This window comes from Poecile atricapillus, chromosome 27 (assembly GCF_030490865.1).
Source record: "Poecile atricapillus isolate bPoeAtr1 chromosome 27, bPoeAtr1.hap1, whole genome shotgun sequence".
NCBI lineage: Eukaryota > Metazoa > Chordata > Aves > Passeriformes > Paridae > Poecile > Poecile atricapillus.
The window spans coordinates 3,596,261-3,611,539 of NC_081275.1; the positions used below are offsets into that span (position 1 = coordinate 3,596,261).

Below are 15,279 nucleotides of genomic sequence, written 5' to 3' on the forward strand. Positions count from 1 at the left end.
CTTCAGGATCAGTCAGCTGCTTCCTTTGCTGCTCTTTTGTGCTTGTCTTTTAGACAACTATTTAGACAAGTATTTAGATAAGTAGTTCTACAAGTAGTTCGACAAGTATTTAGACAAGTAGTTAGATAGTATTGTATAGTGTCCTCTTCAGCTTTCATCCTCTCAGAGGTAAGGATGATTTGAGGCTTGGGATAGCTCCTAGAGGAAGGAGATGTGGGATAAAGTCTAGGCTGATTTACACCTTCCTAATTGAAGGCTGAGCTCTTACACAGTTGTAGGCTGCCCAGATACAGGCTAGGCCAGAGTTCTTACTGGCTGATTCCCTTTCCTTTACTATAGCCTGGGATACCTAAGTAGTCTGTAGTAAGTGTGTAGTAAGTCGGTAAGTAGTGACTGTAGTCTGAGGGGCTGGGCTCGGCCCAGAGTGGCAAAAAGCCCACGCTGGCTGCCACAGGAGGGGAAGCAAGACAGAAAAAGGAGAGCAACAAAGGCAGTAGTTAAGTTAGTGGCTGAAAGCCGGTCACTCCTGTGGAAGAGGTGGGAAAGCCAGAGAGCTCTGCTGCTGATGCAGTGACAGCAGCAGCAGCAGCAGGAGCAGCAGGGCCTCTTCAGAGAAGGTACCATGCACTGGAGCACTTCAGAAGGACCTTTGACACTCCTGTGAACTGGGGCTCTGTCACTGGTCACAAAGATGGGAGCCTGCAGTTCAGCAGCTGGTACAAGCAGCACTGAAACTGTTGATGGCAAATGCTGCTCTCTAGGTTTGATTTATTTGGAGTTTTTATACTTTTGGTGAGCTAGGGTAATTTCTTTGCAATCATGTGATGGGATTGACACTGGTCTCTTTCTGGAGAATGTCCTGATATGTCCTTGGTCTTCCAGAGCTTTGCCCTCTGTTCCTGAGAGACGCAATGGCCACAAGAGGGAACGATTTCTGTGAGTAACAGCTTCACGGTCAGGTTTGGACCTTGTGAATCCCCAGACAAGTGACATGACTGGTGGTCAGATCCCAGAATGATGTGCTCAGAACCCAGAGTGAACTCTGGGATGTTTCCTGAGAGCAGGCAGACTGACCCAGGTGTTTATGTTTAGTGACAGGAAAGCACCTTTTGTCTCTCCTTTCTCAGTGTGCACAAGACTTTGAAACAGGATTGTTTATAGAGAGGGCTGACATCCTTGAGTTACCCTTTTTTTTTCAGTACTTGCCTTTTTTCAACAAGTTACAATTAGTTACGACCAGGGAAAACTTGACTTGGTAAATGCAGTCTCCAGCTCTGGTGAGAAAGGAAGATACCTGGAGGCCCAGAAATCAGAGCTGGGGTCTGTTAGACTCTTGGCAAAGCAAGCAGGGGAAGAGACTTTTCCGACCCAGTAAATTTCAATGGCAGCTCTAGGCTTCCCCTGACACGGAGTTGAAGGTTTGAGCTGGTTATCCTGGCTGCTTGTGTAGAAAAGTCCAAGTTTAAATCTGCTTCTGTACCTCGTCTCTTTTCGAATGGAATTTCTCTGCAGTCATTGCTGAGGGAATAGCTCCCCCAGAAAGGATCCTGTTTCCACCAGAGAAGATTTACATGGTCTGGCAGCAGCAGCAGAGTGCTGGAGCGGGGCTGTTCAATGTGGGCAACACGTGCTTCCTCAACGCTGTCCTGCAGTGTTTGACCTACACCCCGCCACTGGCCAACTACCTGCTGTCCCGAGAGCACAGCAAGGCCTGTGAGTGCTTTTGGGAACCTCTCCTGAATATGTGTTCATCAAATACCAAAGATTCCCAGAACCTGGAGTTAGATTTAGGAGAACAGCAGCCCTTTGTCAGCCCCATGAGTTGATGTTCTTTGAACACTCAAGCCTCTATAGAAGCCACTTGCCCTTGCCAGCTGTCTTACCCTTCATGAAGACACCTCTTTCTAGCTGCAAGTCTTTATTCCGGCAAGTTAAAGCCTCCTGGCTTATTGCACAGAAAACTGTTGGTCCAGCATCCCTCTTAAGAACATTTTCCGCACACTAAAATGTCCTGGGATCGTTGGGTTGTTGGGAGGAGTGGAGTATTGTGCTGGAGTGAAAGAGGAGGAGGATCCCACTGCTGTGGCTATTTGGCTAACCTAAAGACTTTCCCTGTGTCTCTGTTCAGGTCAGCAGCAAGGTTTCTGCATGATGTGCACCATGGAAGCACACGTTAACAAGGTCTTCCATTCCCCTGTCCGTGCCATCGTGCCTTGGGCTGTCCTCAAGGCTTTTGGACGTAAGTCATGGCAGGTGCTTTTGACAGGTTTTCTTCCCTTTGTGTATGGGACAAGGACAAACTTCTTCTTTCTTAGGCATAGGAGAACATTTTCAGCTGGGTATGCAGGAAGATGCCCATGACTTCTTGTGCTGTACAGTCAATGCCATGCAGAGAGCTTGTCTGAGCGCAAGCAGCGAGTAAGCACAAGGCAATCACCCTCACAAAGCTCGGAGCCCTTTGGACTGCTTGATGTGCCACCATCAAGGGAAACCTAAACCCTGGGCTTTCAGGCCAAGCAAAACACTTGGAGGAGATAACCCTGTGTCTTATCACTTGTTTCCAGCTTGGACCTCTCTTCTGAATCCACTACCATCATCCATCAAATATTTGGGGGCTTTCTGAGATCCAGAGGTACGTTTCCACAGCTGTTACTCTCCTTGACATTGCCCGTGCCCTTCTGTCTGCCTGTGCTCGACACTTGGTCCTGGGACTGGTGGGACAGGTGCAATGTGTAAATGGGCAATGCCAGTCAGCTTGCCATTGCTGAGCATTTGGATTTTCCCTTCCAGTCACCTGCTTCAGCTGCAAAGCCGTTTCTGACTCCTACGAGGCCTTCCTGGATGTTCCTTTGGATATCAATGTAAGAGGCTTTGCGGTTGTGCTTCAAGACATCCCAAGGCCCTGCAGCAGCTTCCCAGAGTCAACACATTTGTCTTAAAAATATAGCCTGTGAACCCAAGAGGTCTTGGTGGTGGGTGGGAAGGGCACTGGATAGTGTCCCCCTGCAGAGGCTGTGGCACTGGGCTCTCTGCAGGTGCTGTTTTTAAGCTGGACAAACAGCAATTATCCTCTTTGCACCCTTGATACATCGTCATCCTTCTTCTCTTTGCCTGCCCTCCTGTAACACCTGTCTGGCTCCCAGGCTGATGGGTTGAATTGTTGTTTGCACCACTGATGCCCCTGCACACTGTCATTAGTTGAACTGAGCGGGGGCACAGGGACGGAGTTCTTGACAGCTCCAGGAGCTGCTGGGAGACGGGGAGGTGTTCAGCGTCGCACTCTCTTTCTGCCTCCTTCTGGATAGGTTCATGGTGGGTCTCTTCAGCATCAGCTACAGGGCTTTTCTGGTCAGCTTCTGGGAAATGCTTTGGTGAGGGCATTTCCTGCAGCTCAGCGTGCACATTTCTCACTCCTCCAGGCAGCCTCGTCCCTCACTGCAGCTCTGGAAGAGTTTGTGACACCTGAGCAGCTGGATGGTGAAAACTGCTTTAAATGCAGCAAGTGAGATGATTACTAAGAACATGCAGAGTAAGACGGGATCCTGTTGGAGGGGGCTGCATGTCATTGAAGAGAAGTCATCTTCTTGTGCAGGTTTACTGCACACAGATGAGATGCAGCTTTTTGTAAATATGGCAGTGAAGAGCCTTAGAATAACAAAAGCTGTGTGAGACAGGAGAGGTTGCCTGGCCAGCTTGGGCAAAGATTGGGTGCATTTCAGCACTGGGCTGTGTCTGTGCTTGCTTTCAAGGTGTAAGGAGAAGGTTGCTGCCTCCAAGAGGTTCACAATCCACTGTGCACCCAAGGTTCTGACGGTGTGTCTGAAACGGTTTGACTGTTTGACCGGTGGGAAGATGAACAAGGTGTGTACACAACTGGTGTGCAGCTTTCTTTTCCTAGAGTAGATTTCCTAGAGCTTGTCACAAGCCACTCGTTAGTGATGTTAGTTGTTGGGTAGTAGTTGTCTGTAGGTACAGGTAGTGGTATGTAGTTGGGTTCGTTGTGTTCTCTCCTTGGGAGAAATGAATTCCCTTGGGAAGACAGGCCAGCGCTCTTCTCCCACAGCGCTGCTTTGGCCAAGAGCAGTTTCCTGCCACCCAAGGCATTACACCTTGCTTTACGAGAAAGCAGCTGCTCATGAGCCCCAAAGATGTATTTCCACACCTCTGGCCCCTGGATGTGGCAGGCTATTCTCTGTCCCAGGTCAGGGTCACCTCTGAGCCCTCCTGGTGTCTCTGTAGGCTGTGGAGTACCCCGAGTACCTGGATCTCCGCCCGTACATGTCCGAGGCTGATGGAGAGCCCCTCTATTACTCCCTGTATGCTGTCCTGGTGCACAGTGGCGACAGCTGCCATGAAGGACACTATTTCTGCTACACCAAGGTAAACAGCAACTTCCTTCCCTCCTTCCTTCCCAACGAGGAGAAGGCGTGCTGGGGAAGAGGAACTTTCCTGTGGGTATTACCGACAGCCAAGGTTTTGGGCCAGAAGGTCTCCTTAGGGGCTGCACTGAATTTCTTTTGGCACACTCTTTGTTAGGTAGTTTTCTGCCCGTGTTTTTGGTGAGAAGCCATGCAGAGATCCTTGCCTTTATTTTTCACAGGCCAGCAACGGGCTGTGGTACCAGATGGATGATGAGTGTGTGGAGCTTCGTAGCATTGACACAGCTCTCGGGCAGCAAGCCTACCTGCTGTTTTATGCCAGGTGAGACAATGGAACAGGCTGCCCAAAGAAGCTGTGGGTGCCCCATCCCTGGAAGAGTTCAAGGCCAGGTTGGATGGGGCTTGGAGGATCCTGGTCTATTGTAAGGTATTCCTGGCCATGAGAGGGAGTGGAACAAAAGGAGCTTTAAGGTCCCTTCCAAGGCAAACAAGTGTGTGAATTTATGGAATGGAGGCTGTAGAAGGTAGAAGGATGAGATTTTGCTGGGACAGGAGCAGGCCAGGTGGGAATACTCTGGTTGACCTTTTCATTTGTGACCTTGGCTAAGTCTCTCTGTCATAGAAACCTCTCCAAGAAAATGACTGAAGCCCAGAGGAGGCTGCAACAACAGCCCTAAAGTGAGATCACTCTTTTTTTCTCCAGATGCTCAGATCTGAGGCTTGGACAAAAGGCTTCTTCCTCGCTAGTACCATCATATGCACCATCCGTCCTCAGTCAGTGGGCAGCCAGCAGCAAGCAGGTGGCTTCTATTGTCCCACAGGTTTTGCCTGACAGGACAAAGGTAACTGGGGAGGAGGGTCAGGGCACCACAGGAGCTGTGGATTTCTTTGTAGGATCTAAGCATTTCTCCCTTTTCCCCTGGCACCCTGCAGCATTCTTCACAGCCACAATGCTGCTTCCTCTCAAAGCATGCCACCTGCATCCATGCCATTTGTGTGCCTTTGGCCCTTTGGCCTTGGCAGCCCTCCAGAAGGGCCTTTGGGAGGCTGTGAAATGTGCCCTCCCAGAGCTTCAGTGGCTTCCCCTTCACTGACTCTGGCCCTTTCAGGAGAGAAGGGCAGGAACTGTGCACAGCTCTCTTTCCAGGACATGGTGCTGAGTGTGGAAGATCCTGGCCAGGAGGAGGCGCAGAGCGGATCCCCACTGTGGGGCAAGGAAGCCTGCAGCTATGTTATGGACACCACAGGCTGTGATGACGCCACAGGGCCTCCTCCAAGTTGTGGACACAATCCCATAGATGATGCACCTTCAGGGCCTACCAACAGGAGCTTGGAGTCGGCGTGTGGACCTGGGGATGCTTGTCAGGAAACCCTGCTGATGCAGCAAGAGACAAGCAGTTCCGTGTGGAGCGGCTACGACCTCCGCAGCCGCTTTGTGCAGCACTCAGGCTTCAACTCTTCATCAAGGAAGAGGAAGAGGGAGACAACGAATTCTCCCTGTTGTGACCAAACTCCTGTTGATGGTGAAGTTCTAGGGCCCTCCAGCACCAGCCTGAAGCAGGTTCCCAGGGTTTGGGCTGGTCAAGAGCAAACCCAACCTTGGTGGAGCGAGCAGAGAAGATCCCCAGAGCAAGGCTGTGACCTCCATGGCCACTCTGTGCAGTGCACAGACCAGCAGCCCTCTCTGAGCAAGAGGAGGAGAACAAATCCTCCAGGATGTGACGAAACCCTGCTGGATAATGCAGCTTCTGGGCCCTCCAACACCAGCTTCCAGCAGGCTTGTGTGCTCAGGGCAGCTCGGGAGCAATTCCAACTGAGGCTGAGGGAGCAGAGAAGCTGCCCACAGCTGGGCTATGATGTCGGCCGCCGGTTCGTGCGTTTCTCAGCCCACCACCGTTCACTGAGGAAGAGGAGGGTTTGTGTGCTCCAGAGACGCACGTCAGGGAAGCACTCGAGGCACTCTAGGATTGCTGCGGGCAGATTGTGGCGCTGGCTGAAGCAGAATGGGAAATTAGCACTGCATTTTTTAGCAGAGCTGTCCATGTTTTCTACACCCATTCCCAAAGATGAGGGAACAATTTAGTTTTATGGCTGATGATGCCAACGACTAGTCTAGAAAGTTTTAATTAGTCTAGTCTAAAAGGCTTACTAATTCCCAAGAGGAAGTAAGCACAGAGAAAGGAGACCAGCAAAGGCAGAAGTTAAGTTAGTGGCTGAACGCTGGTCATTCCTGTAGAAGAGGTGGGAAAGCCAAAGAGCTCTGCTGCTGATGCTGTGACAGCAGCAGCAGCAGGTACAGCAGGGCCTGTTCAGAGAAGGTACCATGCACTGGGGCACTTCAGAAGGACCTTTGAAGCTCTTGTGAACTGGGGCTCTGTGACTGATCACAAAGATGGGAACCTGCAGTTCAGCAGCTGGTACAAGCAGTACCTCGTCTCTTTTCAAATGGAATTTCTCTGCAGTCATTGCTGAGGGAATAGCTCCCCCAGAAAGGATCCTGTTTCCACCGGAGAAGATTTACATGGTCTGGCAGCAGCAGCAGAGTGCTGGAGCAGGGCTGTTCAATGTGGGCAACACATTCTTCCTCAACCTTCCTCAACTGTCCTGCAGTGTTTGACCTACACCCCGCCACTGGCCAACTACCTGCTGTCCCGAGAGCACAGCAAGGCCTGTGAGTGCTTTTGGGAACCCCTCCTGAATATGTGTTCATCAAATACCAAAGATTCCCAGAACCTGGAGTTAGATTTAGGAGAACAGCAGCCCTTTGTCAGCCCCATGAGTTGATGTTCTTTGAACACTCAAGCCTCTATAGAAGCCACTTGCCCTTGCCAGCTGTCTTACCCTTCATGAAGACACCTCTTTCTAGCTGCAAGTCTTTATTCCGGCAAGTTAAAGCCTCCTGGCTTATTGCACAGAAATCTCTTGGTCCAGCATCCCTCTTAAGAATATTTTCCGCACACTAAAATGTCCTGGGATCGTTGGGTCATTGGGAGGAGTGGAGTATTGTGCTGGAGTGAAAGAGGAGGAGGATCCCACTGCTGTGGATATTTGGCTAACCTAAAGACTTTCCCTGTGTCTCTGTTTAGGTCAGCAGCAAGGTTTCTGCATGATGTGCACCATGGAAGCACACGTTAACAAGGTCTTGCATTCCCCTGTCAGTGCCATCGTGCCTTGGGCTGTCCTCAAGGTTTTTGGACGTAAGTCATGGCAGGTGCTTTTGACAGGTTTTCTTCCCTTTGTGTATGGGACAAGGACAAACTTCTTCTTTCTTAGGCATAGGAGAACATTTTCAGCTGGGTATGCAGGAAGATGCCCATGACTTCTTGTGCTGTACAGTCAATGCCATGCAGAGAGCTTGTCTGAGCGCAAGCAGCGAGTAAGCACAAGGCAATCACCCTCACAAAGCTCGGAGCCCTTTGGACTGCTTGATGTGCCACCATCAAGGGAAACCTAAACCCTGGGCTTTCAGGCTAAGCAAAACACTTGGAGGAGATAACCCTGTGTCTTATCACTTGTTTCCAGCTTGGACCTCTCTTCTGAATCCACTACCATCATCCATCAAATATTTGGGGGCTTTCTGAGATCCAGAGGTACGTTTCCACAGCTATTACTCTCCTTGACATTGCCCGTGCCCTTCTGTCTGCCTGTGCTCGACACTTGGTCCTGGGACTGGTGGGACAGGTGCAATGTGTAAATGGGCAATGCCAGTCAGCTTGCCATTGCTGAGCATTTGGATTTTCCCTTCCAGTCACCTGCTTCAGCTGCAAAGCCGTTTCTGACTCCTACGAGGCCTTCCTGGATGTTCCTTTGGATATCAATGTAAGAGGCTTTGCGGTTGTGCTTCAAGACATCCCAAGGCCCTGCAGCAGCTTCCCAGAGTCAACACATTTGTCTTAAAAATATAGCCTGTGAACACAAGAGGTCTTGGTGGTGGGTGGGAAGGGCACTGGATAGTGTCCCCCTGCAGAGGCTGTGGCACTGGGCTCTCTGCAGGTGCTGTTTTTAAGCTGGACAAACAGCAATTATCCTCTCTGCACCCTTGATACATCGTTATCCTTCTTCTCTTTGCCTGTCCTCCTGTAACACCTGTCTGGCTCCCAGGCTGATGGGTTGAATTGTTGTTTGCACCACTGATGCCCCTGCACACTGTCATTAGTTGAACTGAGCGGGGGCACAGGGACGGAGCTCTTGACAGCTCCAGGAGCTGCTGGGAGACGGGGAGGTGTTCAGCGTCGCACTCTCTTTCTGCCTCCTTCTGGATAGGTTCATGGTGGGTCTCTTCAGCATCAGCTACAGGGCTTTTCTGGTCAGCTTCTGGGAAATGCTTGGGTGAGGGCATTTCCTGCAGCTCAGCGTGCACATTTCTCACTCCTCCAGGCAGCCTCGTCCCTCACTGCAGCTCTGGAAGAGTTTGTGACACCTGAGCAGCTGGATGGTGAAAACTGCTTTAAATGCAACAAGTGAGATGATTACTAAGAACATGCAGAGTAAGACGGGATCCTGTTGGAGGGGGCTGCATGTCATTGAAGAGAAGTCATCTTCTTGTGCAGGTTTACTGCACACAGATGAGATGCAGCTTTTTTGCAAATATGGCAGTGAAGAGCCTTAGAATAACAAAAGCTGTGTGAGACAGGAGAGGTTGGCTGGCCAGCTTGGGCAAAGATTGGGTGCATTTCAGCACTGGGCTGTGTCTGTGCTTGCTTTCAAGGTGTAAGGAGAAGGTTGCTGCCTCCAAGAGGTTCACAATCCACTGTGCACCCAAGGTTCTGACGGTGTGTCTGAAACGGTTTGACTGTTTGACCGGCGGGAAGATGAACAAGGTGTGTACACAACTGGTGTGCAGCTTTCTTTTCCTAGAGTAGATTTCCTAGCATTTGTCACAAGCCACTCGTTAGTGATGTTAGTTGTTGGGTAGTAGTTGTCTGTAGGTACAGGTAGTGGTATGTAGTTGGGTTCGTTGTGTTCTCTCCTTGGGAGAAATGAATTCCCTTGGGAAGACAGGCCAGCGCTCTTCTCCCACAGCGCTGCTTTGGCCAAGAGCAGTTTCCTGCCACCCAAGGCATTACACCTTGCTTTACGAGAAAGCAGCTGCTCATGAGCCCCAAAGATGTATTTCCACACCTCTGGCCCCTGGATGTGGCAGGCTATTCTCTGTCCCAGGTCAGGGTCACCTCTGAGCCCTGCTGGTGTCTCTGTAGGCTGTGGAGTACCCCGAGTACCTGGATCTCCGCCCGTACATGTCCGAGGCCGATGGAGAGCCCCTCTATTACTCCCTGTATGCTGTCCTGGTGCACAGTGGCGACAGCTGCCATGAAGGACACTATTTCTGCTACACCAAGGTAAACAGCAACTTCCTTCCCTCCTTCCTTCCCAACGAGGAGAAGGCGTGCTGGGGAAGAGGAACTTTCCTGTGGGTATTACTGACAGCCAAGGTTTTGGGCCAGAAGGTCTCCTTAGGGGCTGCACTGGATTTCTTTTGGCACACTCTTTGTTAGGTAGTTTTCTGCCCGTGTTTTTGGTGAGAAGCCATGCAGAGATCCTTGCCTTTATTTTTCACAGGCCAGCAACGGGCTGTGGTACCAGATGGATGATGAGTCTGTGGAGCTTCGTAGCATTGACACAGCTCTCGGGCAGCAAGCCTACCTGCTGTTTTATGCCAGGTGAGACAATGGAACAGGCTGCCCAAAGAAGCTGTGGGTGCCCCATCCCTGGAAGAGTTCAAGGCCAGGTTGGATGGGGCTTGGAGGATCCTGGTCTATTGTAAGGTATTCCTGGCCATGAGAGGGAGTGGAACAAAAGGAGCTTTAAGGTCCCTTCCAAGGCAAACAAGTGTGTGAATTTATGGAATGGAGGCTGTAGAAGGTAGAAGGATGAGATTTTGCTGGGACAGGAGCAGGCCGGGTGGGAATACTCTGGTTGACCGTTTCATTTGTGACCTTGGCTAAGTCTCTCTGTCATAGAAACCTCCAAGAAAATGACTGAAGCCCAGAGGAGGCTGCAACAACAGCCCTGAAGTGAGATCACTCTTTTTTTCTCCAGATGCTCTGAATTGAGGCTTGGAGAAAAGGCTTCTTCCTCGCTGGCACCATCATATGCCCCATCCATCCTCAGTCAGTGGGCAGCCAGCAGCAAGCAGGTGGCTTCTGTAGTTCCACAGGTTTTGCCTGACAGGACAAAGGTAACTGGGGAGGAGGGTCAGGGCACCACAGGAGCTGTGGATTTCTTTGTAGGATCTAAGCATTTCTCCCTTTTCCCCTGGCACCCTGCAGCATTCTTCACAGCCACAATGCTGCTTCCTCTCAAAGCATGCCACCTGCATCCATGCCATTTGTGTGCCTTTGGCCCTTTGGCCTTGGCAGCCCTCCAGAAGGGCCTTTGGGAGGCTGTGAAATGTGCCCTCCCAGAGCTTCAGTGGCTTCCCCTTCACTGACTCTGGCCCTTTCAGGAGAGAAGGGCAGGAACTGTGCACAGCTCTCTTTCCAGGACATGGTGCTGAGTGTGGAAGATCCTGGCCAGGAGGAGGCGCAGAGCGGATCCCCACTGTGGGGCAAGGAAGGTTACAACTGTTTTTTGGACACCACAGACTGTGATGACGCCACAGGGAGGAACACGGGCCCTCCAAGTTTTGGCCATGATCAGCATGTGGATGATGCACCTTCAGGGCCTTCCAACAGGAGCTTGGAGTCGGCCTGTGGACCTGGGGATGCTTGGGAGGAAACCCTGCTGAGGCAGAAAGAGACAAGCAGTTCCGTGTGGAGCGGCTACGACCTCCACAGCAGAAAATAAATTCTCCCTGTTGTGACCACACCTCCTGTTGACAGTTCAGTTCGAGGGCCCTCCTGCAGCAGCTTGAAGCAGGCTCTCATGCTTAAGGCTGGTCAAGAGGAAATCCAACCACGGTGGAGAGCAGAGAAGATCCCCAGAGCAGGGCTGTGACCTCCATGGCTGGTCTGTGCAGTGCACAGACCATCCTCGCTCTCTGAGCAAGAGGAGGAGACCAAATCCTCCCGGATGTGACAAAGCCCCAGTGGACCGTGCAGCTTTAGGGTTGTAGTTCATTTATTTAGTTTGGTTAAGGATTTGTTGAAGCTTGTTAGGACATTCTTCTTCCCCCCTGTTGATTGTATTGGTTAGGCCCCAGTTGTCAGTTATGTAAACCCCTCGTATTTTACCTGAATGTTCCCTGTTAATCACCTTAGCCCTGCCCCTACCCCCTATCCATCATTGTAAACCCCACCCCTTCTTTCAGAGCCTTCTGTATCAATCAATTATACCTCCATGCCCCACTGGTTACTGTATCTTGCTCCCTCCCTCTGTGAATCCCTATTAGTATGGAAGGTGTGATCCTTTCCCCTTACTCCTCCTCTCAAGATTCCCCATTGGTCTACAGTTGGTACCCTCCCCTGGAGGTCGGTCCATACTTAACTCCTTGCACAGCAATGCTCAGGGCTCTCTTGGACCTGGATCCCTTGGAGTGTGGACGCCTCGTTTCCCCGACCTAATAAAACCATTGCTGGGAACTACAATCCAAGAGAGACTCCTCTGCTTTCTTGTCTGCACACCTGACGCCGTGCACCACAGAGCCTGGAGTAGCCCAAGACTCTGGAGGGGTCACTGAGGGAAAAGCCTACTCCCCAGTGATTCCCCACTCCTGGCGTTCATCTGAGCCGGAGTGCAAAGACCACCGTAGAGCCAGCCGGAGCTCCGGTGCAGTACAGCGTCACTTCAGGGCCCTCCAACACCAGCTTCAAACAGGCTCACGTGTTCAGGGCTGCTCGGGAGCAATTCTGACTGAGGCTGAGGGAGCAGAGAAGCTGCCCACAGCTGGGCTATGATTTCTGCTGCCGGTTTGTGTGTTTCACCACCGTTCAGTGAGGAAAAGGAGGGTTTGTGTGCCCCAGAGACGCACGTCAGGGAAGCACTCGGGACACTCTAGGAGTGCTGGTGGCAGATTGTGGTGCTGGCTGAAGCAGAATGGAAAATTAGCACTGCGTTTTTTAGCAAAGGTGTCCTTGTTTTCTACACCCCTTCCCAAAAATGAGGGAACAATTTATTCTAATGGATGCTAATACTACTGACTAGACCAAAAGGCTTTAATTAGGCTAGACTGGAAGGCTGAATAATTCTTTCTTCCTCCATTATTATTTATTCTTTAATCCACAGTGTAGGTAATTATTGCTACTTATACAGCCCAGTATTTGGAAGCCATATTGAAATAATTATATTAAAGCTAGGAAAATAAATCTTGAGACTGATACTGCTCGTCCTTGCCCAGGACCCTGAATAAGTCTCTTTTTCTCAGTCTCAAGGTGGAACCTCGCTGGGTGTCCCCAGTGAAGGGAGGAATCTCCCACCACACTCTGAGAAGGGGAATGTTAGAAGTGTGTCCTGTTAAAGAGCAGGACAGGGCTTTTACAGTCTGAAGCCATGGGCTGTGAGTCAGGGGGTGCTCAGGGAGCTGTGCCAGCTGGAGCAGAACACTGTGCCTGGGCAGGGATTGAGCTGCTGCAGCCGTGTCCTGTTTACTCCTCACCAGGAATGGCTTGAGCAAGGAGGGTCTCCTGGTTTTAGTATTAAAGAAAGTACACTAAATGCAGAGGTGGCTTTCTCCGTGCTGCTTGGGAAGCGGCTTGTGAACCACAAGGGAACCAAAGAGAGATTCTCAATTCCAGAAGCACTGCTGAGCACAGCCTCTCCTGACTCCAGCTGGGCTCCAGCCCCTGAGGTGACCTGAGCTTCCAAGCAGAGGGGCCAGAGCCTCTGACCTGCATTGAGCAGGCCTGCCACAGCTCCATGTCACACTGAGCACTGCAGTGTCCAGCCTTCCCCTGCTGCAGCCAGTCCCTTCCCAGGCTGTTCCAATCTCCACCTCCACCTTCCAGTGGCATGGAACGCTGCTGAGCACATCCAGTGCTCCCTCTGACCTGCAGGGAGAGGAAGACTCCCTCATTTGCTGTTGTGGCCAGTGGCTCCTGTCTGTGACAGATTCTGTGTCCTGCTCCGTGCCCCCCTGCACCGGCCAGGCTGGCTCCGTGCTGCTGGGCCTCTCACACCTGGTGTCAGCCTGGCCATGTCTCCCTGAGGGGGCAGAAGGGACCCCTGGTGCCAGCCTGGGCGGGTTCCCCTCAGGGGGCTGAAGGGCCGCGGTGCCAGCCTGGGCGGGTTCCCCTCAGGGGGCAGGCGGGCCTCTTGAGGGGCCCTGTACGCTGTTGTGTAGAGGTTTGTAAATCTCAGACTTGTTCCCTGTGGCGAGAGGTGTTCCGGGCAAGAGGGCTCGGGGCCATGCAGGAGCTGGAGCAGTTCCCACAGGAGCCCCACCTTGCAGCGCCGGCGGGCACAGCTTTGTCACAGCTGAAGTTACATTCCCCACACAGGCTCCGTGCTGCTGGGCCTCTCACAGTGCCTCTGAGCAAGGCTCCAGCTGAGCTCTCAAAAGAGCCCCAAAAAGAGCCCCAGTTCCCCAAAAGAGCCCCGAAAAGAGCCCCAGTTCCCCAAAAGAGCCCGGTGCTTCTGCGGTTCCCCTGAAAGGGCTGAAGGGCCTCGGTGTCATCCTGGCCATGTCTCCCTGAGGGGGCAGAAGGGACCCCTGGTGCCAGCCTGGGCAGGTTCCCCTCAGGGGGCTGAAGGGCCGCGGTGCCAGCCTGGGCGGGTTCCCCTCAGGGGGCAGGCGGGCCTCTTGAGGGGCCCTGTACGCTGTTGTGTAGAGGTTTGTAAATCTCAGACTTGTTCCCTGTGGCGAGAGGTGTTCCGGGCAAGAGGGCTCGGGGCCATGCAGGAGCTGGAGCTGTTCCCACAGGAGCCCCACCTTGCAGCGCCGGCGGGCACAGCTGTGTCACAGCTGAAGTGACATTGCCCACACAGGTTTTTGGATCCTCATCTGAGGCTGCCGTAGGACTTGCAGGGAAAAAGGGCAACTGTTGCCTAGTTGGAAGTGAGGCTGAAAGCATAATTCCTAAATTAACATCAATGCAAATGAAATAAATTATTCCAGTGCTGCCTTGGTGGTTCTGGTCCCTCCTGCCTGTGCCTCAGGCTCTCCCCAGCAGGGGAGAGTGTTTGGTGGGCCCTGATCTCCAAAAATCCATCTTTGCTGTTGCAGTGTGTCACTGCCTTGTGATAGAACTTGGTGAAACTTGCTGGCCCAGGCTGGGCAGGGGCCAAAGCAGGCAGTTCAAATAGGGGTGATGCCTTTTGGGACTATGTGAAAACAGAGGCCAGACAAAATCAAGGGAATACAAAGCAGTTCTGTTTATTGAAGGGCCTTCAGGTACATTTCAGGCAGACAAAGCCCCCACAGGGGCTACACCCAAAACTGGTTAATCTTCCATTTACAGCTTCAGGTAATGAAGTAATTTTTCCCCAGTTTGTTCTCCCCAACTCACTTTAGTTTCCCTCTCTCAGGGCCTGAGGCAGTGAGGTTTCCTTGATTCGCAGGCCTAGAGAGGAATTGTTTTGTCTGACCAAAATGGGAAAGCGTCAGCTGACATTGTATATGGAGTTTAGAGTTATACACTGAAGAATCGCAGGATTACAAATACACAAAAAATAGAGAAGCTAAAATCCTAAGGCATCAGGGGTGAATAGCAACCAGCTGCAACCTTGGAGCACGAGGAGCACCAAGTGCCTGACTGCTCAGAGGCTGCTCAGAACTGCAGGCTTCCAGAGCATGGCCCCAAACCACGTGGGTCAGGTGCAGCAGGAACAAAACTGCCTCCAGCAATCTTGAGTGGCAATCTGGCTAAAGCTTTGTCTGCTCAAACCTAGCCTAAGCCAGGCTGGAGGAAGAAGTAAATGTGAAGCTGCTAAAAAGTTGCCCAAGAGAGGCAGCAGCTGTGTGGGGGCCTGGCAGCCGAGGTTCACCCAGCGCAGCCTTTAGAGGGTCTCTCTGGTGGTAGCAGTC

The 15,279-nt window shown here is 51.8% G+C and overlaps 1 protein-coding gene across 1 annotated transcript; it reads left to right on the forward strand.

Annotated features, from left to right (window-relative positions):
- Window positions 1-911: 911 nt before the first annotated feature.
- On the forward strand, window positions 912-5,211 carry LOC131588701 (ubiquitin carboxyl-terminal hydrolase 42-like). The gene is made up of 11 exons (XM_058857625.1): window positions 912-936; window positions 1,513-1,713; window positions 2,129-2,239; window positions 2,325-2,418; window positions 2,565-2,632; window positions 2,791-2,861; window positions 3,420-3,502; window positions 3,750-3,861; window positions 4,240-4,380; window positions 4,601-4,701; window positions 5,091-5,211. Exons 1-11 carry the CDS (start codon window positions 912-914, stop codon window positions 5,209-5,211), a joined length of 1,128 nt encoding a protein of 375 aa, XP_058713608.1.
- The last annotated feature ends 10,068 nt before the right edge of the window (window positions 5,212-15,279 follow it).

Excerpts from the sequence above, each read along its gene's own strand:
- LOC131588701 (XM_058857625.1), top strand. The coding sequence starts at position 912 with ATGGCCACAAGAGGGAACGATTTCT. Across the intron at positions 3,503-3,749 it reads AACTGCTTTAAATGCAGCAA|GTGTAAGGAGAAGGTTGCTG; the intron begins GTGAGATGATTA and ends CTTGCTTTCAAG. Across the intron at positions 4,381-4,600 it reads ACTATTTCTGCTACACCAAG|GCCAGCAACGGGCTGTGGTA; the intron begins GTAAACAGCAAC and ends TATTTTTCACAG.